At 41.2% G+C, this 21,882-nt stretch overlaps 3 protein-coding genes and 1 long non-coding RNA gene across 4 annotated transcripts; 1 reads left to right on the forward strand and 3 right to left on the reverse strand.

Annotated features, from left to right (window-relative positions):
* Nucleotides 1–8,956: 8,956 nt before the first annotated feature.
* Nucleotides 8,957–10,571, reverse strand: LOC138913813 (uncharacterized). Its single transcript, XR_011419657.1, has 3 exons — nt 10,535–10,571; nt 10,106–10,473; nt 8,957–9,408 (listed from the first exon to the last, which is right to left on the reverse strand). It is a non-coding gene; the product is annotated as an uncharacterized lncRNA (long non-coding RNA).
* Nucleotides 10,572–12,781: 2,210 nt separating this feature from the next.
* Nucleotides 12,782–18,813, reverse strand: Lztr1 (Leucine zipper like transcription regulator 1). The gene is made up of 6 exons (XM_017151059.3): nt 17,914–18,813; nt 15,648–17,072; nt 14,937–15,112; nt 14,701–14,879; nt 13,711–14,638; nt 12,782–13,652 (listed from the first exon to the last, which is right to left on the reverse strand). Exons 1-5 carry the CDS (start codon nt 18,678–18,680, stop codon nt 14,234–14,236), a joined length of 2,952 nt encoding a protein of 983 aa, XP_017006548.2. The 5' UTR covers nt 18,681–18,813; the 3' UTR covers nt 12,782–13,652; nt 13,711–14,233.
* A 440-nt stretch (nt 18,814–19,253) lies between these two features.
* MED22 (Mediator complex subunit 22) lies at nt 19,254–19,969 on the forward strand. Its single transcript, XM_017151223.3, has 3 exons — nt 19,254–19,464; nt 19,527–19,628; nt 19,688–19,969. Exons 1-3 carry the CDS (start codon nt 19,353–19,355, stop codon nt 19,903–19,905), a joined length of 432 nt encoding a protein of 143 aa, XP_017006712.1. The 5' UTR covers nt 19,254–19,352; the 3' UTR covers nt 19,906–19,969.
* LOC108063935 (nucleosome assembly protein 1-like 4) lies at nt 19,897–21,189 on the reverse strand. The gene has a single exon (XM_017151222.3). It carries the CDS (start codon nt 21,055–21,057, stop codon nt 19,978–19,980), a length of 1,080 nt encoding a protein of 359 aa, XP_017006711.2. The 5' UTR covers nt 21,058–21,189; the 3' UTR covers nt 19,897–19,977.
* Nucleotides 21,190–21,882: the final 693 nt, after the last annotated feature.

The following is a 21,882-nucleotide window of genomic DNA, read 5'->3' on the forward strand; positions in this document are numbered from 1 at the left end:
ATTTCGAAATATTTAAAATAAATGACAAAGAAACGGGCAGCAGCAAAAATCACTCAGAACGGACTGACATAAAATTATATAAAAAGAACTAACGAAGTAGAGCTTCAATATTATCGATAGTTTCGATATGTTCGCTATTTTTGATATTTCTCCTATTTTTTGAAAATATTGATTCGATAATATCAATGTTTTGAAGAAATTGGAAAATGTTTTACAATTTTTTTGCTTTAATATTTTATTTGCCACTTTTGTCACCCCAGTCATAGTAATTCTCCGTGCTTTTGGTATCTCCACCGGTGAGAAGCCCATAAATTTGCACATTACACGAAAAGTTAACACGAATTACCGTTGTAAGTGTGCAGGAATCGCAATTGCAACAAAATGCAGTAAGTTCCTGGGAAGAGAGAGAGAAAAAGAAAGTGAGTGACCATAAATTTGGCAATTTAACCAGCTTCCCAGGAGGAATCCCACTGAAGCTGCTGAACGTCAAGCAAAAAAAAATGAAAGAGACAAAAATCAGAAGTCCTCGAGTTGCATTGTCGCAGTTATCGATAAAGTTATCGCAGCGTGACTATACTTTATTTGACTTTCCTTTGTTGGGCTCTGTTTTAAACTTATTTTTAAAACTGCTCTTTTTAAATTGGGCAAACATTTTTTTAAGCTTGTTAGAAAAATCTTTTTTACTCTACATTTGTACATAGATTGCATTCTGCGGTCACTTTGTGGCACTCGAATGCACTTAGCTCGAATGGCGAATCGTTTTTGGGCGCTCTGTCTGCCATCCAATTGTGGCTGCCTAATGGTCATTTCGTGTGGTCAAGGGTCAAGGGGGCACATTATTTTTTAGCCAGTTGCGGTTTTTAGTCACCGAATAATGGGCTTAAACTGTGAACTAATATAGCTGATTTTGCATAGTTATCAATCCCCTGGAGAATACCAGTTTTGCGATTTATTTAACTAATATTTAATGCACTTGAATAATGAGTTTTTTTTTGCATTATTTATTGCCGCTACATTGGAGCACCTTAATTGATTTTCAGACATTTGACAGATGGCATCAGAAAGCGCAATAAATTTAACTGAATTATTCTTTTGACATTCACAATTCGGTTTCAAAACTTGAGAATGTCAATTAAAAGCAAAAACCTAGTCTAAACTTCACTTAAAGTCAAACAACTGGGATAATTTCCAATTAAACTCCGAGAAGAGATCAAGCGTTCTGTGTGGGGAGTCCTATCCCTTTGCCTTTGCCCTTTGCGAAGTTAAATCCCTGATAAATAGACGTTGCTCCCCATTAGAAACCCAGAACTAATCCTATTTCTCTGGCTCTCCACAAAGGGAATTGCGCTGCAGGCGAAGCGAAGGCTTAAGTCGGGCTCAAGGGGGTGGGAAAAGCAGCTGGGAAAGCCAGGGAAACTCAGGGAAAGTAGGGGGAAGGAGAAGCGTATGCATATGCATGGCATGTAATTTAATATTTTATGGCATACAATTAGGCGCAATGCAAATGCCCGGAGCCTGAGCTCTTGCTACGTGCCACATGAAACTGAGGCTGAGGAAATTCTGAGGCCGAGGCCGAGGAAATCCCTCCGTTTTCCATCTGCAGCTGCAGCTGTTATTAGTTATGTTATGTCGGTGGCAATTAGCCGAAATAATTTGTAATCTTATTAGCCAGCACACACAGAGAGAGAAGCGATCCCTGCCATAATTACATGCATTGCAAATTATAGTTTAATCCTCGAGACCTTTTCCTTTAAAATTCGCCCGAGGCTGAGGCACCCCAACTATTTATTTTGTGTGCACCTAACATCGTTATGGTTGCGAAATTAATTTGAAATCAATCAGCAAGCATAATGGGCTTAAGTAAATATTTATGCTACTTAACCGTGACATGAGACACATACATTTCCACACACATAACACAAAGAGCATGTACTTTTGGTCACTCAAACCGGATTGTAGGTATATTTATGTCCATTCAAGATGCATTTCGTTTTGTGTCAGTTGTGCAAGCAAATCTATGGCTTTAATTAAGCACACACACTAATTTAATGCACACATCAATCAACTTGTGATTGCGGCAATAAAATATTTAATATCCCTAGTTCGGTTTATTTTGGTCTAAAATACATAAAACTATTTATTTCTCTTTCAATTTGATTTATGAAAAATATTTTAAATATTTTTACCTATAAAAATAGCAAAACCTTTAAATTTCACTCACTTTGAAAACATTTTACAGATTCTTTATAAATTAACTTGCAACAAAATGAGTTACTAGCTCTAACCTACTCTATACTAAGAATACTTGGTAAAAATTTGGACATTGTAGCTTTACTATTTTGGGTTTTGGTGTTTACTCCTGGAATTTTGAACCTACTTTTATATATATTTAGATAGATTTTGACAATGATATCTAGTTAGTTAGGAAATAGTTCTAGCTCAGATTCATCACAAATGCCGGGGTATCCTGGCACATCCTTAACCGACCCACCGATTGGCACTCCATGTGACTGCCTATCTACCAGCTCCATCTTCATTTCGGGCACTTCATCAGCTAGGAGACAATGTCAGATGCAAGACAAAGCCACGCCCCCTTTTATGCTACGCCCATGCATGTAGCAGTTAATTTATGTTGAGCTCGCTGGAGAGGAGTGGAGAGCCCAAGGATTTCGAAGGATCTGAAGGAGGCTCACGTCAAACGGTAAATGTTTATGACGCACTTGAAATTGTCTATCAAGTTCAGCTGACGTCGTTGCCATAAAATGTCACTTGTGTTTGTGGGGGGAATAGGGGGATATAAGGATATAAGGCAGGTCCTGGCAGCTCCTGGCAGCTCCTTCCTCATCAGCCGCCGCCTAGAAACTTTCGCTCGGCTTTTGTTCTTATGATTGAATATTTAATTCAATATGTCGCGAGGCCATTTCGTTGCGAGTTCTTTACGATGCCGCCAGGACTCTTCGTCCTTGGTTCGCCTGGTGCGTTTCTAATTAGAACGCCGGGCCATAAACATTTTATGTTCTTTTGCCCCCAAAAAGCAAGCCAAGCCAATCCAATCGAAACTTTTGGCTTTGCTTATTTTTCGGTAGCAGGTGCTGTGAGTTCTTTACGAATTTACAAATATCTTTCACTTTTCATCGACATAATGGATGAGTCTGGAGACTTGAAAATATTATTTGCTAATAATTCCAGTGTATCTATCGAATAGAGTGTCTTGTGTATGGTCCTTCATGCCGGATTGTATAATATTTATTCTCTTATTCATTTCATAAATGTTTTATTAAAATACGCTTGGCATGTTTTATGACCCCCACTAAAAAAAACCAAAAGCCAAAAAGTGTACAAATTATAATGAAATGAAACAGCAGAGATCTGCCAATTGAGGTATTGGGCAACTGAAAATTCAGCAGCTGGCAAATTACGGCCATAAGACGACGGTCATCATGAAAACAAACGAAGGAGCAGGAATGCACACATATACAGAGAAAGAAAATTGTATTTACATTTTTTAAATTTTTAATAAATAAAAACACTATAGTAGATTACCTCGACTAACCGTTACTCAGCTAAAGAGAATTTGAAAGAAATGAAGTTATGAAAGCAGTAAGAAGAGTGCTTGAACTGCTTGCTTATGATGTGTCTGTAGATTTTGTTTTGGCATAAAAAAAAAATTGTTTATAATACAAATACAAAAACTTTTTAAACATTTTTTTTTAAATTATTTTTTTTCTTTTTTAATTTTTTTTCCTGTGCACACACATACAGACGGAAACCAAATTGTTTCATTCCTCCACAAGTGCCACGCCCACCTACTGCCCATTTCGACCGCCCAAAAAAAGCAACAACAGCAGTCGCTTGTCAATAATGTCAACAATGTTGTTTGTTGCTCCATAAATTACAAGCGACAACAACAATGGCCAATGGTTGATGGGCCAATGGGAAGGGGAGAGGGGAAAGGGGGTATCCAGGGGGATCGCAACCATTTTATTATTGCAGCTGGTGACCCCCAAACCTTCCATCCAAGTGAAGCAGAAAAATGAGCAAAACATACGAAAAGTGGACAGTTGACGGCGCATTTTATGACTGTCCCCTCTGCTGAGTTTTCCGCTTTTCCCCCTTTTTCTTTTTTTTTGTCCTTCTCCAGCCCCTTAACCTTTAACTGCCCCCTTAACCCCTTTCCTACCATTTGCTGCTTGTCTTTATGCCATGAAAATATTTGTTGATTTCATTCGCTTTGGCTGCGCATCATTTGTTGGCGGAAAAGCCAAGAAAATCGGAGAAAATTCATGGGGTATTTTCTTGGAAATGTGGAGGAGGTTATAACTGTAAATAGAGTGCATTTAATATTTGATCAACTCCATTAAATCCCTATACATTTTTAGTAAAATACATTTTAATATGTTCATAAAAAGTTACAAGCTTATATACAACTGCCGCTAGATGGCGCTATTAGGCAGTCGCCTTTCAGCTTGCATATCTCCATTTCTCTCGCACTCCCTTCAGCTGACTAAAGGGTATCTGATAGTCGAAGCACTCAACTAAAACGCTGTCTCTTGTTTTTGGATGTTTTCTTTGAGAAAAAAGTAAAACCCACCAATCAATCAGGTCGATCATTTCCATCCCCCTTCAAAAAAAACTCAAAGGACTCAAAGTTGATTTTTCCATCTTAGATTGTTGGCGCCTCAAAAGGGGAAAAAACAGAAAATTCATACACATTCCCCACAGACAGATGTGAAATGCAGGGGCAAATAATGCTTTACACTATTCAAAGCCAATCAAAATCATATTACGCATACGCCACCGTATCCAGAGGGAAAACAGTCATGGGAAAACGGGAAATGGGAGGGAAAGCGAAGGAAGGCAGACATCAAAATGCATCAAAATGTTGCGCTAAACTTTATTCACAAGCAGCCGCAGCCGCAGGCCAAATGAAATATAAAAATGCATTTCGAAATGCACACAAAAACCAGAAAATGGAAAATGAAGAAAATGTCTGAAGAGCTAGAAAGAAAAAAAGAAAGTTAAAGCAGGAAAGAAAAAAATCTATGTAGTATTTGCGTTGGCAACAGAATTTAGAAGCGCGGAAAGAAATATGATAATCAAAGCTTACAAAAACAGAAAAAACTGGCTGATGAAAAACAGGGAAAAGTATGAAGAAATCGTACAGGAAAAACTTGGAAATTCAATGGAACTTAAATGCTTTATTTTCAACTTACAGCAGTTAAAGAGGGGAAAAAAAGGAACACATTAAAAGTTATTATTCTAAGTTATTATTCTAAGTTATTATTATCGAAGCGATATTGTCATAATATCGAAAATATCGATCATTTTAATATTTTTTTTAAATAATAATATTTGTGATTTAATTTGGTTGCTTTGAAGAGAAAACACAAATTAACTATCGATAGCTCTACCTAGGATAAAGCATATTTTCCACTTTCGCAGGTTTTTTAAATGTTTTCCGGAATGCAATTTATGCCAGCACTTCCTATATGCCTCATCCGAAGGACTCGTCGTATATCCCAACTACATATATCCCCACCAACTACGACGACTTTCAACTCAGTTGCGAAATGTTTATCCTTTCAGTTTTGGCGTCGACATCGTAATGTTGGAAATGTTATTGTTAAATGTTAGTTTTGTTATGCAAACACACAGGAAAAAGGGGGTGGGGAAAGGGGGTGAGGGAAAGGGAGAGGGGACTGTGAAAATATGAATAGTCAAAGTCGAAGGCGGCCATATGTTCGCTCCAACTTTATCCCACAAAGCATTCGGAAAAAGGCAAAACGAAAAGTTGCAAAAGCGTGTGGAAATTGGCTGCTGAGTGGCATGTTTTTCTTTCTGTGTACACAGCAAGAAAAGTCAAGTTAACTTATTAAGAGAAATCGCCTTAATATGGGGTTTTTCTTTTCAAATATAAAAGGTTTCTAAAAGTATGCAACAATGTTTTTTAATGAATATTTTCATTGCATACTTTTGGGAATCTAAATAAATGATTTAAAACCCCACTTATTTTATTAATATCTATAATTCACCGAATTTTCTTTCTGTACCTCTGTGTTCGGCCTGCAAATCGTTTTTAAAAGATCCCAAATTTTCTCTCAGTGCCTGTGTGCGGGTGGCAGAAGCGCTAATGGGAATTTGTGTTGCTTCAGCAGAGCAAAAGGAGGCAAATATATAAAGGAAACTCCTGGCACGTCTTGCGCTTTAAGCTGCAATAACCAGCAAGAGACAGCAGCAACAACAATGCATTTCCAGCAGCATTTCCGTTTCCGTTGCGTAGACACCAAGATCAAAAAGAAAAAAACTAGAGAACTGCAGTAGTAACTGCAAATCGGCTACGTCGAAATTTTTATGCACACAAAAATCGCAAAAGTGGAGGGGAAACAGATACCCGAAAAAGGTGGGGAATTGCCTGCAACTTTGCCACATGTTAAGGATTCAAAAAAGTTTCCATCAGTCCCTTTGTCCTTAGAAATAAAACGGAAAACAAATGAAACATTTTGAAGTAACTTTAAGAGTAAAAAGGATTAAATGACCACAAAACAAATAGATACAATTTAACAAACGAATCGTTAGACACTCTGTGCACACGTCGATTTATCATACGTTTATTTTTCACCTTAAATACTTTTTCCTTAACTTAATTGCTTCACTTTCCTACAATTACCACGCACACATTTATCACTATTTGTACTATTATTTTAGGCAGGTTTATTGTGTTTATATTAGAACTGGAAAACAATTTTACAATGTCGTATCGTTAATAAAATATTTGAAAAACATCGATGTTTAAAATATATTGGAAATATCGAAATTTCGATTTTTTTACTTCTGGTATATATTGTTGGTATTGCTTTTAATATTTTGTATTTATTTATTTTTTCATATAAAGCCGTCTTAAGTTTTGAGCACTATTCCAGCTCAAGTATGCAATTCTATTTTTATTATTTTGGCTACAGCAGCTTTTATTCCAAGGAACCAAGAAAAGGCGTTGCAGGAAGAAAGTGGAGGACTTGTCCAGCCGAAGAACCATTAATAATCCCCTGCTAGAGCTCCTGACAAATGAGCCAGTCTAAAAAGAAAGAAAGGCAAACGACTTCATTTCACAGGGCATCACAGAGAAATAACTCATGAGTACTTGTTAAATTTATTTTTGAAAAAGAAAAGTAAACAAAAGTTTATATGGAAAAGGCGATCTGGCCAATTTAAAACACCTTCTAACAACCTAATCAAAATTTTAATTTTATTTTAAGGGAAGTGGAATAATTTATTATACTAGTGAACTACAACTTTTTCTCTGTGTGCTGAAACTATGAAACTTTGCGTAGTCCGAAAGCGTTAACAATGTAATCCATATTTTGCTGCTTGATTGCCAGCAAATTGAAAATGTCAAGTGCACACATACGCGCAGCACATTGGAGTGGAAAATCGGGGGAAACCCCCATGGGAAAATCCCTGGTATCTTTTTGCGGAGGTTTCACTGTTTGTTTTAAAGTATTATCATATTTGCAATTTCGATTCCTTATCTATGAAACAACAATAAATATGCATATTAAAGCTTTAAAATTATCGATATTTTCGATATTATGACAATATCGATGTTTTGAAGGTAAAACCCGCATTAAATAACGAGAAATAGCAAACTTTCGATATTTTTCAAGCTCTATTGTATATCTTAAAATATACAATCAAATCTCCAGTATTATTAAAGCTTTGATTAGAAAAAGGGCTAAATCACATAAAACAAATTTTGACAGATATATAAAACGACTTCACATAATGGCGAACTTCACGGCTGCTTTATCAAATATTTAACTCGCTTTTCATTGTCTGTCATTCTGCTGCTTGTTGCTGGTTTTTTTGTGGCCTGCCATCGGTTGTTGTTTATATGCATAAATTTTATTACACATATGCTTTTGTTTATGCGACTGAAAACAATGCCAACGTAAGTTAATGCAACATAAAATTTTCATTTTTTATTTATCACGAAATGTTTTCCGCTTCTGTTTTTGACTTTTTCCGACTTTCTCCCTTGAGGGAAAAAGACGAAATCAAAGGAGAATAAAATAAAGCATAAAACAAACGAACAGTGAGCAGCGCGACTGAGGATATAAAAGTCGACTGGTTGAAGGCCCTATATGAAGATTTAGAATTAGAAATACTTCGATATTTCATTTTTTTATGGAAAAATTTTGATTACATTTAGACGATATTGTGAAAATATCGATATTTTTCAAACTTTGGGACTCGAATGGCTTTTTCAAGTGAAAAAGCAAGCTAAAGAATTCGCGTTTCGAATCAAAATCAATATACAAGTAGACAATACCTAAAATAAATAACAATTTATTTAATTCTAAGTACAGGAACTTAGAAACTCCAAAGGCTTTAGCCCAATATTCCCCAATTGATACCCAGCAGGCGCAGAAACAAAAAATCCTCGCAATAAAACTGCCACACACATAGCACACATGGCATAAACCACAGGCGTGAGCCACGCCCCCAACTCACATATACACAGACATATGCGGGGACAAACATATATCAGAAATATGCTAAATCAGCATATTTGCGAGTTTATTTACAAGGACATTTATAAAAATTTACGGCCGTGCCGTAAATTGCAGCCGCCGGGCAGGTCTTGAGATTTATGCGTCGACGATTATATCAGAAGGGGTGCGGTGAGGTCGGGGGTTACAGGGGTTCCAGGGGTTACAGGCCTATGACACCCACCACCAGCTGGAGTTAAAGTTCACCAAACGGGTTCTCACATCATTTAAAAGCGCTTGCATAACAATAACACACACGGTGTCCTCGAAAGGATGGAGTAAATATGAGCGATGAACACCCAAAAAACCCGAAAACCCCTTTTATTTTGTACGTATTTAATGTGTCGGGAACTTAAAAATTAAAAAAGCTAAAGCTGAATGTCAAAATAGGTGTCTGAAAGTATGCAACAATATATTTTTAACCCACAAGTGTTATGAATACAGGAAATCGTCTTCCTTTATCCTTTATTCACTGCATACTTTAAGGCACCTATTTTTGACATTTAAGAGTCATTTCTCAAAATCGCATAGAAAAAACAAGACAAAAAAAGCACTCGACAAGCAAATATCATTGGCGTTAATCCTTTTCCACATCATCAAACGGTTTTATCAAATAAATCTAAAGTGATTTGTATTTGTCACACACAGTCTTCCAGTGCTGCCACTTCGAGTCCTTTTGCGCTGCCTTCCGTGGTGATGCCTTTCTGCATCTGCATCCTCGTCCTGCATCCCAGCTTCCCTCAAGTCCTTGCCCTTCCTTCATCACCGATGGGATCCCTACATGTCTGCTGCTCCACGCTTAGCTTGCTTCCGAGTTTTGGCTCTTCGTTTGGGTATTACAGATAGCAAGGCAGCTATGACACTACATGATTATAAGATTGCGATTCCACTGTTAAAACTAAAATTAAGCTTCACTTATTAAAGTAAATTACAAAAATCCCAATGTTAAATCTTTTAATAAATATTTTTAATCTCTATTCTTATTTAGTAATTCATGTTCTTATTATTCGTATAAATATTCAAAAGTCAGTGTGACCAACGCAAATTGTACTTTCTTGTAGAGTTAGGACATAAGCAACTTAAAAATTAGGAACAGTGCACTGAAGAATTCGCGTTCTGTATATGTATAATGTGTAGTATGTGTAAAATGGGTTATATCATTTTGTTACTTAAGCACCCGGTCTCTCATCCTGTTATTCCCAAGGGAATTCAGGGTATGAAGCATACTTTAAATTTAATTTAAATTTTAATCAATTAAATATATTAAATTGTGCTGACCTTGGGTCATTTTTAAACATCTGGTATGCTGACTCTTTTTTTATCACAGTGTTGTTTATGAAAATGAATCCTTGACATAGTGGGAGCAAATTAAATCTAAAACGGGGATGGATATTTCTGGAAATGGAATGAAAAACCTGAACTTTAACCTTATTGTATTTATTGCTGGAATTTCCTATTTTGATTACCTATTATTTACATATTTTAAAAGTTACTAACCAGCAGTTCAACTGGATATAATGAAGCCGGGTATTAACTCGCATACCCATTTATTTGCATACCTTGTCCCACTTCACCTTTGTCCGTCTGCACACCAATTAAACTTCAATTGCACAGGGGCGTGGGCAGAAAGGAAGGGGGTTGCTTCGGGGGAGCAGCTTTTTTAATTAAACTTTGCTGCTGATGCTGTTGCTGTTGCACTCCGGCACAATCCTCCGCCAATCCTCGAATCCCCTGCACTCCGAAATTGATGGCTTTAATTAGGCATCAGAGCCGCTGAAGTGACACTTTATGCGTATCCGGATCCAGGGGCGTAGTCAGCGGCAGAAAGAGGGGGCATGACCGGGATACAAATACTTATCGCTATAAATTAATCGAAGTTGGCTCGGCACAACGGCATCGGCATCAATAAGCGGCAATGCGGGAAAAACTTTGAAAAATGCCAAAAGTCAATTTTGGGGCTAACCCTGAAATCAGTCCAATTTACCCACCTCCCCCTTCCAACACCCCCCATTCAGTGTTAACCCTTTTCGAGGGGTGTAGTTTTCCCTTTTCGCCCGCTTTCTTTCTTTTTATTTCCATACCCTGTACTTGTTGGTGGGAAGGGGTCTGTTGGAACTTTAGGTATTCTTGTAAAGTTTTTATACCCGTTACTCGTAGAGTAAAAGGGTATACTAGATTCGTGCAAAAGTATGTAACAGCTAGAAGGAAGCGTTTCCGACCCCATAAAGTATATATATTCTTGATCAGGGTCACTAGCCGAGTCGATCTAGCCATGTCCGTCTGTCCGTCTGTCTGTCTGTCCGTCTGTCCGTCTGTCCGTCTGTCCGTCTGTATGAACGCTGAGATCTCAGAAACTACAAAAGCTAGAAGGTTGAGATTTCCCACACATATTCTTTGGCTTCCTACGCAGCGCAAGTTTATTTTAGCCGAGCGCCACGCCCCCTCTAACGCCCACAATCGCCCACTAACGATTTTAAAATGGGTCCTGCGCCCACATCTTTAAAGATTTCCGAGAAGTATAAATGCAATTTTGTTGTGTATATTTATACCTATCGAAATGTAGAAGACATTTTTCAAATCGTACCATTCATTAAAAAGTTATACGCAATCAAAAATTATATATCTATCTCCCTCGCACTCCCTTTAGCTGAGTTACGATTATTAGTCGGGACACCAACCCGACACAGCGTTCGCACTCCCTTTAGCTGAGTGACGGGTATTAGATAGTCGGGACAACAACCCGACTATAGCGTTCTCTCTTGTTTTTTTTTTCAAAATACTAGAATTTTAAGTGAGTTATCCATTCTACCCACCTACAATTTTCCCATATCTAAATACAAACAATAGGTACCACCAAGTCCATTCCTTATTTTTTTTCGGCTCCACTGCTTCAATTGCCATGAAATTTATATGCCGTCGCTCAGCGTGAACTTGATGCGCATAAATCCACATGAAACGGATATTAAAAAGCATGAAACGAGCCCATCTTAACCCTCCACATCCGTATTGACTATGTATTATATAGCTGATTGACTCGAAGGATCCGTGTTGTTGGCTTTGTTGGCTTAAATTATGAACTTATAAATTGACAGCGGGCCAAGGAATGCTGGACATCCCATGCCCCTTATTTCTAGACTCTGGCATTGTTTTGTTGTCAAACGAAGAAGAAGGGTCAAGGGATCTTAACTAGATTTTTGGCAAAGGGTTTAAGGGCCGCCGGACGCGAGTCCTTTTTCCTGGCTCAGATAATTGACATTTTGTTGTGAAAACGATAAACGATAGGAAGGGGGTTAGAACAAACAACATATAAATAACTAAAGAGGAAATACACGAGAAAGTTATCCGATTAGAACTCTTTATAGGCATTCAACAATCGAAATAATTGATAATTAAATTCCCAATACCCTTTAAATATTTTATACAACCAAAAATAATCAAAATACTCAAAGTAAACCCACCAATCGAAGCATAATTCATTCAACAATCGAAATAATCGATCGATAAACGATTAAAATATGCGAAAATAAATAGAAATACATGTTCCCAATACCCATTGAATATTTGATGTGACCAAAAATAATCAAAATCCTCAAAGTAATCCCACTAATCGATCCCCAACGGCAGTTTCTGATAGATATGCAAATGCCCGATAAACCAATCGATTATTCACAACAAATTCCCCCGCCGAGCTGCACTAATCTGCAGTAAAGTCCTGACCATTCCAGTGCGAAGGAGTCGTAGAGTCGGACTTCGGGCACTAATGGCCTCATAAATATGCAACACGAAACTGGATGAGCTGGGCTCCACCTGGAGGAGGAGCCAGGAACCAGGAGGCTCTGACTCTCCATGGCAATTCAATTCAATTCGGCTTACTGTCAGTTGTATCTGTAAGTGGCATTTCCATCTCGAAGAGAAGATCCTTCCAGCCTGCGCTGCCGTTGGCATATTTGATTTTGTAATTTGCATTTGATAAGCGACTGTGGGCAGGACGACTTACCCCCGGAGCGATGTCCTTGTCATTGTCCTGGCCTTGGCTACAGTTTCGGCTGGGTTCTGTGGGTTTTCTGGATTCCTCCCCCTTTTTGACGGCTCCAACTTGCCAGTGCAGCCTTTTGTTTTGTTTTAATTCCATTGAAATGAATTTATCTGTGCCAAACCAGCTGGGGAAAACTCAGTTTGTTTGTCTTAAATTCCATTATTTTGCGGCAAACCCACAAAGATTTCCCATTTCAGAGTTTGCTTGAATATAGGTACCATAATATATTGTTTATTCTGAATTCTCTTCAAACAGGCGCAACTAAAACGAAATTATAACGAAAATATTCGAAATGAAAACCAGGATTCTAAAAATATTGCTTAAGAATAGTCACAATTCAATCATAGAATAACGCATTTATCACAATTTCGGAAATTAATATTTGTATATATTCGAAATCGAAGAATCAAAAAAAGGGCTAATCGAATCAAAGAATCGTATCCAAATTTGGCAAAAACGTTAACTTTGAGTTCCTCTTCTCCGTTTCGTCGGGGTGATTTTTCACGTGGATGAGGTGGTGGTTCAAGGTCAAAGGTTGCTTAGCATACAACACATAGCGTACGGCTTTCATAAATACGTAGATAAATATGAGTACAAACGATTAGTATTAGATCCTTAACAATTAGTAAGTTGTACTTGGGTAGGAGTATAGTATAGTGTAGTATAGTATAGTAAGATGGGAAGACCCTCGGACTGCCGAGACTAGAACCCTTGCAAAGTGGGTTATTCTGAAAAGTTTACATATTGCAAAAGTAGTTTAAAAAAAAATCAAATATTTTTTTAATATTACATTTTTACCAGGGACCGTAAGTAATCTTTAATTCTTTTCCAATTTAACTGAGTAGAGTTTCCTTTTAATTTGGCTAATAGAATTTTAAAATAAAACTCAGTAATGATTAATTTCGGTCCCTAAACTTTCTCTTCTAATACTTTTTCTATTCAACTTTGCAAGGGCATTTAAATTCTAAAATTAAGAAACGTGTGCAACTTAAAAAAGACCTATTTTCCTTTTGCTCAAGACGTAAAATATGTATTGAGAATCATCGAGTTAAAGCAAAGGCGCAATTTTCCTGAAAAACGATTTTTCAATTATGTTTTTATGCATTTTCAAGTTCTAAACACACTCACCTTCGATTATCAAGGTTTTTTCGGCCAGCTTTGTTGGACGGGGCTGGAGAAGTAGAATTTCTCAGTGTAAAATTTTCTTAATAAATCTTCAAGAAAATTTCGAAACAGAGAAGTTCAACTATATATGTTTGACCACCTTTCGTACAAGAATAAATTGCGTTTTGGAGGTGCAATCTCGGTTAATACTGGTGTGCATATAGGGGGTATATATATACAGCTGGTTGTGTAGACGTGGCATTAGTTACCCCGTCTAGCTCCAACTTAAGAAGAATAGGAATACATCTGAATCCCGATCGCTCCCTCTCTCTCATCCCGATGCAGTAGTCTCTTGGCAAGGGAATCTGTGGAGGATCACTGGACCAAATGGTGGGGTTTCGATGATGGGGGATGATGGATCGATCGATCGATCGGTATGATAAATGTACGTTCGGCGCTGCCAACCGCTACTGCCGCATTACGTGCTACGTCCGATTTGCAACCAGGCGAGCAACAACTGCAATGCCGGCTGGAGCAGCACCAGTTTTCAGATATCTGTATTGATATTGATCCGCGTGAGAAACTCGCCGTGCGAATCGGCCACAGCGCGTATGATCTCCAGCAACAGTTCGCGCGACAAACCGGCTATTTTCGGCAGCCTGGCCACTTTGGCGAAATCCTTAACGATCAGCTTCAAGGCATACTCCTTGATGTCATAGATCTTGGTGATATCGGAGGCCTCCAGCGTTTGCAGCACGTTCTCGAACGTTATGTTGTGCTCCAGCGAGTATTTGCAGAAGGCGTGCAGCCGGTTGTTCGACAAACCGTAGAAACAGGGCGCCTGGAAGAGATACAGAGCATCCTGGGGCGGCATCTTCGTCTCGCCGTAGTAAATGTAGCGGAGAAGGGAGTGAAAGGCCTCCAGCGAGGGAGAAATTTCGCCAATTTGTATCTATAGCAAAGGGAAATTTAATTAAATTCAGTTTATATTATAGTAATCCAGGGATCCCTTACATTGACCGTGTTATCCGGCGGCATAAAAGATCGAAACATGCCCTGAAAATAAGTGCAACGCGATGACAACACCGACTTGTGGGCCGGTATCACGTGATCCTCCAGGACGAGGCTGATGTCGCAGAAATCGTTGCCAGTCGACTCGAGAAAGGCGCACAGATCGATCTCCAAGGTGGTGCCTGTTAAGAGAATTACCAATCAGCTAGGAATTTCGAGAATCAGCAAGGGGATCTCACCTATATTCGCCTCATAACTGGTGTCCATTACCAGCTTGCTGGGATGCAGACGCTTGCGTATGATCTCCACCAGCAGGGGCTTGTCCAAATCGCTAAACTCACTCGACATGACCACCTCGGTGAAGTTCTCGTCCTTGATGATGAACTGCATGCAGTGATCCTTGATGATCTTGATGCTTAGGGTAAAATATTCATTAGTTTAACTCAAAGATATAACAATGACGGGTAAAGGGAGTGCAAGGGTGATGGATATATACAATTTTGATTGCGCATAACTTCTTAATGAATGGTCCGAATTGAAAAATGTTTTCTACATTTCGATAGGTATAAATATACACAACAAAATTGCACTTAGTTTTCTCGGAAATCTTTAAATGTGTGGTCGCCAGACACATTTGGGCGATTGTGGGCGTTAGAGGGGGCGTGGCGCTCGGCTGAAATAAACTTGCGCTGCGTAGGAAGCCCAAGAATATGTGTGGGTAATCCCAACATTCTAGCTTTTGTAGTTTCCGAGATCTCAGCGTTCATACGGACGGACAGATGGACGGACAGATGGACGGACAGATAGACGGACAGACTTACGGACATACTTTATATGTACTTTATATACTTTATAGGGTCGGAAACGCTTTCTTCTCCCACATACTTTTGCACGAATACAATATACCCTTTTACTCTACGAGTAACGGGTATAAAGATATAGTCACCTACTTGCTCTTGTCCGCATTGTAGAGCGCCTCGAGAACGTTGAGCTTGTTTATCTTGTAGTCCAAATACTGGATACAGCCGTGGGCCAGCCGCGGCATGGTGAACAATCCGGCCAGTTGGTAGATGTCCGTGATCAGTATGATGATGTTCTTGCTATACGTCGTGTCCTTCAGATCGATGCGATCGGTGTAAATGTAGTTGAGTATGATGTCGAAGGCCTCGGGTGAGGCGTGGGCCAGTCGCACCTCCAGCATGGGTCCACGGTCCCCGCCCGCGCCCGTGCCGAGAGCCAGTGCGTCCGCCGGCAGGCCCACACCGTACACCTTCTCCATCTGCTGCTGTCGCGCCTCCCGGGCGGACAGTATCTTGTTTCTCAGATACTTTGAGCGCGCCGCCACAAAGGCAATGTGCGCCAGGATGCGTATCTCCTCCGATCCGACGATAAACTGAATGTCGCAGAACTGTTTGTCCACGAAGAACTTGCCAAAGTCATCGCGCAGCGTGCACTTTGGATACGAGGAGAACTGAAAGCGGTACGTATCGCCGCGCCGCACACTATTATCCACGGTTCCGCCGAAAATGTACATGGCATCGCAAATGACGGCCGAGGCATGGAAAACCCTGCCCGAGGGCACATCCGAGTTTTGCTCCGGCAGGATGACGGACCACACCTGCGAGTCCAGATCGTAGCAGTGCAGATCGTTCGGCAGCGTCGAATCCGCCGATCCACCAAAGACGTAGAGGAACCTATCGTGATGCACCATCGTGTGGCCATATCTACGCGACGGCGGGGCCGAGGTGGCGCCGCGCAGCACGGGCTCATTGGAGATTCGCCGCCAGGTGCGCGTCTTAAAGTGGAACTCGAACAGCGAGTTGGTTATCTGCAGGCCACTCTGACCGGAGAACACGTACATGGCGTCTCTTGCCACGGCGACGGGGAAATTGCAGCAGGTGGGCGGACGATCGCCCAGCTGCTCCACCTCCTCCCACTGGTGATTCTCCCCCGTGAGATTCAGCGTCCACATGTCGTTTAACCGCGCATTTCCATCGTAGCCCGCATAGATCCACATCTTGTTGTCGTAGACGGCTGCTCCGTGCGCGGATCGCGGCACCGGCTGGCGTCCCTGGAACTTCCACTCCACCCACATGGCGCTCTGAAACTTGTACTCGAACAGATCGTTCTTGTTGGTCAGATTCGAGTTGGAGTGTATGTCGCCCGTGTAGCCGCCAAAGATGAACATCGAGCTGCCGGCCACCACGGCCGAGTGATGGTAGCGCGGCGCCGGCGGCGTTCCCGTCGCACACGCCCTGCCCCACGACTTGTCCTTAACGCCGAAGCGAATCAGATCGTTCAGCATGTTCTTGCCGTTGTCGCCGCCGAACACGAACATCGCATCCTTGTAGGCCACCACTGTGTGCTTGCTCCGCCTGCGAAAAAGAGGAGGAAATTGAATCGAGATTGAATTTAATCCGTCTGTCCGTCAGTTTGTCCGTATGTTCGTTTCTACGCAGGCCAGTCTCTCAGTTTTGAAGCTATCGGGATGGAATTTTTTCTAATCGTCTTCTTTTTATTTCAGCTAGTATATAAGTCGGAACTAGCCGGATCGGACAACTATATCTTATAGCTGCCATAGGAGGGAAAATTCTAGCTTCGGTGTTTTTAGACATATTGCCTTCTACTCTTTGGAATGCCATTCTTTTAATGTTTCTAAATTTTGAATTAAATTTAAAAAAAAATCGGGGGACTATATCATATAGCTGTCATAGGAACGATCGGAAAATGCATGGAAAATTAATAGAACAAAAATTATAGCTTCTGTGTTTTTTGACATATTACCTTCTACTCTTGGGAATATAATTTTTTTAATAATTCCGAATTTCAAATTAAATTTTTTAAAAATTGGAGAAATTTACACAAATTAATGGGAAAAAAATTATAGCTTCGGAGTTTTTTGAGATATTACTTTCTACTCTTGGGAATATTATTTTTTTAATGTTTGTAAATTTCGAATTAAGTTTTAAAAAAATCAGACAACTATACCATATAACTGCCATAGGAATGATCGGAAAATTAATGGGAAAAAAATTATAGCTTCGTTGATTTTTACAGTATTCTCTTCTACTCTGGGACATAACTTCTCTTTAATATTTCAGAATTTCGAATTAAATATAATAAAAATCGGACGACTATATCATGTTTTATAGCGCTTATAAACTTTTCCATATAGCTTCCTTTCTTGTATAAATCATAAGTACATATTCCACTCACTTGGCTCCCACGAACTCGGCGCACTCGAGCATCCGGGTCCACTGATGGGTGGCCGTGTAGGAGGTGAAGTCCACGTTGAGGGCATTGCAGCTGTAGCTGCCCGGCGAGGCGGCCTTTCCGCTGCCGCTGCCGCTTCCGCTGCTCCCGCTGGCATTGCTGGCCGCATCGTAGGCCAGTCCGCAGCCCGATCCCGATCCTCCTGCTCCGGCGCTGCTGCAGCTGCTGCCCGGCGGATGTCCCCTGGTGCTCCGCATCGAACTGGACATGGACATGCGCAGATTGGCACGTATGTGCTGGGCGTCCAAACAGCCGGCGGTGGAGGCGCTCTTCCTGGCCTTGTTTCGCTTGCTCGACTTGGAGGAGCTGCGCGAGAAGAAGCCCTCGTGCTGGGGACTCGACTGCTGGCTGGGATTCAGCTGATTGGCCGCGGCCACGCAGGCGGGGCAATAGAGGATGCCGGCGGGAGTGCTACCACTGCTGCTCCCGGCTAATCCTCGATCTCTATCTCGATCCCGGTCAGCTCCTCCTCCTCCTCCGCCGGTCACAAATCCGCACACGGCACTCAAACCACTGGAAATCGAACTGGAGCCCAGCCCACAGCTGGCACGCCCACTTCCGCTGGTGCTCCTGCTTCCAGAGGCGCCTCCTCCTGCCCCTCCTCCTCCAGCTCCTCCACCTCCTGCCCCTCCTCCACCGCCTCCTCCTGACCCTCCGCCGCCTCTTTCCGTGGATGCCACGCCAACGCCTCCGCTAAACGACTTTAGCATTAATGCATCACACGCCGGAAGGATCCTCCGTCGTCCGTCGCTTGCGAATTATCCTTGGCCGCTCTTGTCCTTTCCGCAAATTACGTTCTTTTTGAGTAACTGCACTGCCCACAAAAACAAAAGGTATACAGAGCAGTATTTAAATACTAGCTGGGAATACTGCTGTGCAGTATTCTTCGTAGAGATGGGCGCGGGCCGATAGTTTCCGTTCGTGCGTGATCAAATTTCCAGATATCATAAATTTAAAGTTTAAAACTGGAAATCGTATGGGAAATCAGAGGTTAAAGGTTTCCTTAAATTTAACAATCCTAGTTATCGTAAAGAGGTGCAACTTCGCTGGCATTTAAACCCAAATTAAAGCTAATGTTTACGAGCTGAGGACTAAAATACTTCAAAAAAATATACATAAGTTACTGTTTTGTATAAAAATATGAAATAAAAATGCATTTCATATACTGACATTGTGTGGTATTTAAAATTAATGGAACTATGTAAAAGTATTGTAATATTTTTAATTAAAGAGTCACGCGGCCATCTCTAATTCGAGTCCACCAAAGCGGGCGCTTTGCAACACTGCACCTTTTCCAACACTGCACCAAACCAAACAAAAATAAAGCGGTGCTTTTTAGTTAAATTACTAAATTAAATTTAAGTTAAAAGTTCGCAATCACAATGGCCAGCGGATCCAGGACAACGATATTGCCGCAATCGAAGGAGGCCCTGTTGAAATCCTACAATGCGCGCCTGAAGGACGACGTACGCAGCATGCTGGAGAACTTTGAGGGTGAGTATTATACAGATATTAAATATATATCTTTATTATAGATACTATATATTATATTATAGAAATCCTGAAGCTGGCGCGTCGCGAGAGCCACAGTCAGATCTCCAAGACGACGCAATGCGAACAGGATGCGCTGGAAATGCAGGTGCGAGCGGCCAATATGGGTAGGGGTATTACTTATATCCTATATCATATCCCATATCATATAACATCATTTTTACAGTTCGCGCTGGCGAATCCCTGATGAAGCTGGTGGCCGACCTCAAGCAGTACCTCATCCTCAACGATTTCCACTCGGTAAACGAGGCCATCACGAACAATTCGCAGCTATTTCGCAATACCCAGAGCGAATGCGACAAGAAGCTGATGAAGCTGCGCGACGAGATGGCCATGGATCTGTACGATCTGGAGGAGGAGTATTACACGAGCATATTTAAGTAGCCCTAAGTTTGTATTTGAATGTCCCTGAAAGATACAGCAATGAACGTAACGTAATAACTAGTAATTTCATTGCTATTCCTGCCCATCATCCTCCTCCTCTTCGTTATCCAAGCTGTCCACCAGATCACCCGTGTAGAAGAGCACCGCCTTGGGCACGATCTGCGTGCGCAGGAGGAAGCCCACCTCGAAATCGCTGCCCAGTATGAGCTTGGTCTTCTCGTCGGCCAGCGACAAATCCAAAGCCTGCGGCGGAGCGAAGAACCGGAAGAAGGATTCGCGTGGCAGGACCTTGGTGCAGCTGCTCCGGCCATTTCGATTCCTTCGCCTGCTCTCCACCGTTTGCAGCGTCAAATTGGAGCCATCGCGCCAATGGATGTGACAGCCCTCGCAGCGAATGATTTCGGGTCCCTCGAAGAGGAAGGGATACTCCGGATCCGCGGAGTGCTGCAGAAAGTAGCGCTTCGTCAGGAGGAGCGAGGAGTCGTGCAGATAGCCATTGGGTCGAAACTGAAAGCTAACCGTGTAGCTATCCTGATCGTAGGTCAAACGCACGTCCATCAAACACTCGAGCAGAGGCTCATCGTGATCCTGGACGAGTTCGGAGAGCAGCGGGACATTCTGGAAGACGGTCAGCCAAAAGCGAGGAATTCCACACACGGGAAGATCGGGGGAAACCGGTAGCCACTTGAGCCTCAACTGGCGCAGCTCCTCGTTGTGCTCAAAGTCTAGGGACTGCAGGGGAAGCAGAGAACTATCAAGCAGCCCGGAGCTCTCCGTTTGCAGCGGTGGCTCCACCAGACCCTCCAAAATATCCCGACGCGCATCGAAGAGGGCGCAACTCTGGCCATAGAATCGCCGCTCCAGTTCGTAGACCTCGCGGAAGAACTGCTCCGAGATGCGCACCTGTTGCAGCTGGTTTTGTTTGAGCGCCCGCAGGCGATTCTGCACGGATTCCGGCATTTGGGCAATCATGTGGCGAAGAAAGGCCTTTCGGCTGCGCGGAGGCAAGTCAGCCGGACTTAAAGCCGGCTCCATGGACTCCATGGGCGATCCTTGGGTGTCCAGCGAGCGCATGGAGTCACTGATCATACTGTCTACTGGTGGAATCTTTCCCGAGGGAGCCTTCTCCGCACCATTTTCCATCTCGAACATCGTGCAATTCGTGAGGATAGCTTCAAAACTTTAAAATTTAGGAATCGGTATTTATAGATCTATGATTTGAGGTTTTTTTCAAGGTTTCCAAACTATTTAACTAGAGTTTGAAGTAGATCTTGGGAAAGTATCGACATTTCGATTATTTTTAAACATATATGTTTATCGTGAAAGTCGATTACTTCGATATTATCGATTCATTACTGTGAAAATATTTTTTTTTAGCAATATGATTCCGTTTTCCAATGATTTAAAATGAATCAAATATTCCTATCGCCAGATAATATTATTCAAAATAATTCCAATCGTTTTTGCTACATGACTTCGAAAGAATGCTCCTATCTTCATGACTCGAATGTTTTGCCAATAGATAATCTTATTTTTAATTCCAATAATTTTGTAATCTAGCTACGAGTCAAATTACCTTTAAGGGGAAACCACTTTAGAGATACGTGCATAAATAATGAAGTCGATTTCGGCAAAACAATGAATGATATGGCCGAATTCCGGGTAAATCGGATTGCCTTATCGGTGGTACAGATAGATATGCGATATAATCCGAAGCCTATAATCGGCTATCATAAATTGACATTGCGGCAGGTCGGAATTTCGCTATGATCACAATATTCTCAATTTCATATATATTAAATTATAGATATCTCGATTAGATATAGATAGGTGTCTTATCTGCGACACCTGGCCACTTGACACTTGGTCTTGGGTTTTTATGGCCTTACGAGGCGATAAGTTGGCCCTGTTGTCTTTCAGGTTTCAAATAAACCATATAAACCCAGCGTTACGCGATTATTTATTGAGAGAAAAACC

Source organism: Drosophila takahashii, chromosome X (genome assembly GCF_030179915.1).
Source record: "Drosophila takahashii strain IR98-3 E-12201 chromosome X, DtakHiC1v2, whole genome shotgun sequence".
In the NCBI taxonomy this organism is placed as follows: domain Eukaryota; kingdom Metazoa; phylum Arthropoda; class Insecta; order Diptera; family Drosophilidae; genus Drosophila; species Drosophila takahashii.

What these genes read in the sequence shown, in the direction of transcription:
- Lztr1 (XM_017151059.3), bottom strand. Translation starts at nt 18,680, where the DNA reads ATGCTAAAGTCGTTTAGCGGAGGCGTTGGCGTGGCATCCACGGAAAGA. An exon ending in GCCGAGTTCGTGGGAGCCAA is followed by an intron (nt 17,073 to 17,913) that starts GTGAGTGGAATA and finishes TCTTTTTCGCAG; the next exon opens with GCGGAGCAAGCACACAGTGG. An exon ending in CAGTTATGAGGCGAATATAG is followed by an intron (nt 14,880 to 14,936) that starts GTGAGATCCCCT and finishes TTCTCTTAACAG; the next exon opens with GCACCACCTTGGAGATCGAT.
- MED22 (XM_017151223.3), top strand. Translation starts at nt 19,353, where the DNA reads ATGGCCAGCGGATCCAGGACAACGATATTGCCGCAATCGAAGGAGGCC. An exon ending in CATGCTGGAGAACTTTGAGG is followed by an intron (nt 19,465 to 19,526) that starts GTGAGTATTATA and finishes ATTATATTATAG; the next exon opens with AAATCCTGAAGCTGGCGCGT. An exon ending in GGTGCGAGCGGCCAATATGG is followed by an intron (nt 19,629 to 19,687) that starts GTAGGGGTATTA and finishes TCATTTTTACAG; the next exon opens with TTCGCGCTGGCGAATCCCTG.
- LOC108063935 (XM_017151222.3), bottom strand. Translation starts at nt 21,057, where the DNA reads ATGTTCGAGATGGAAAATGGTGCGGAGAAGGCTCCCTCGGGAAAGATT.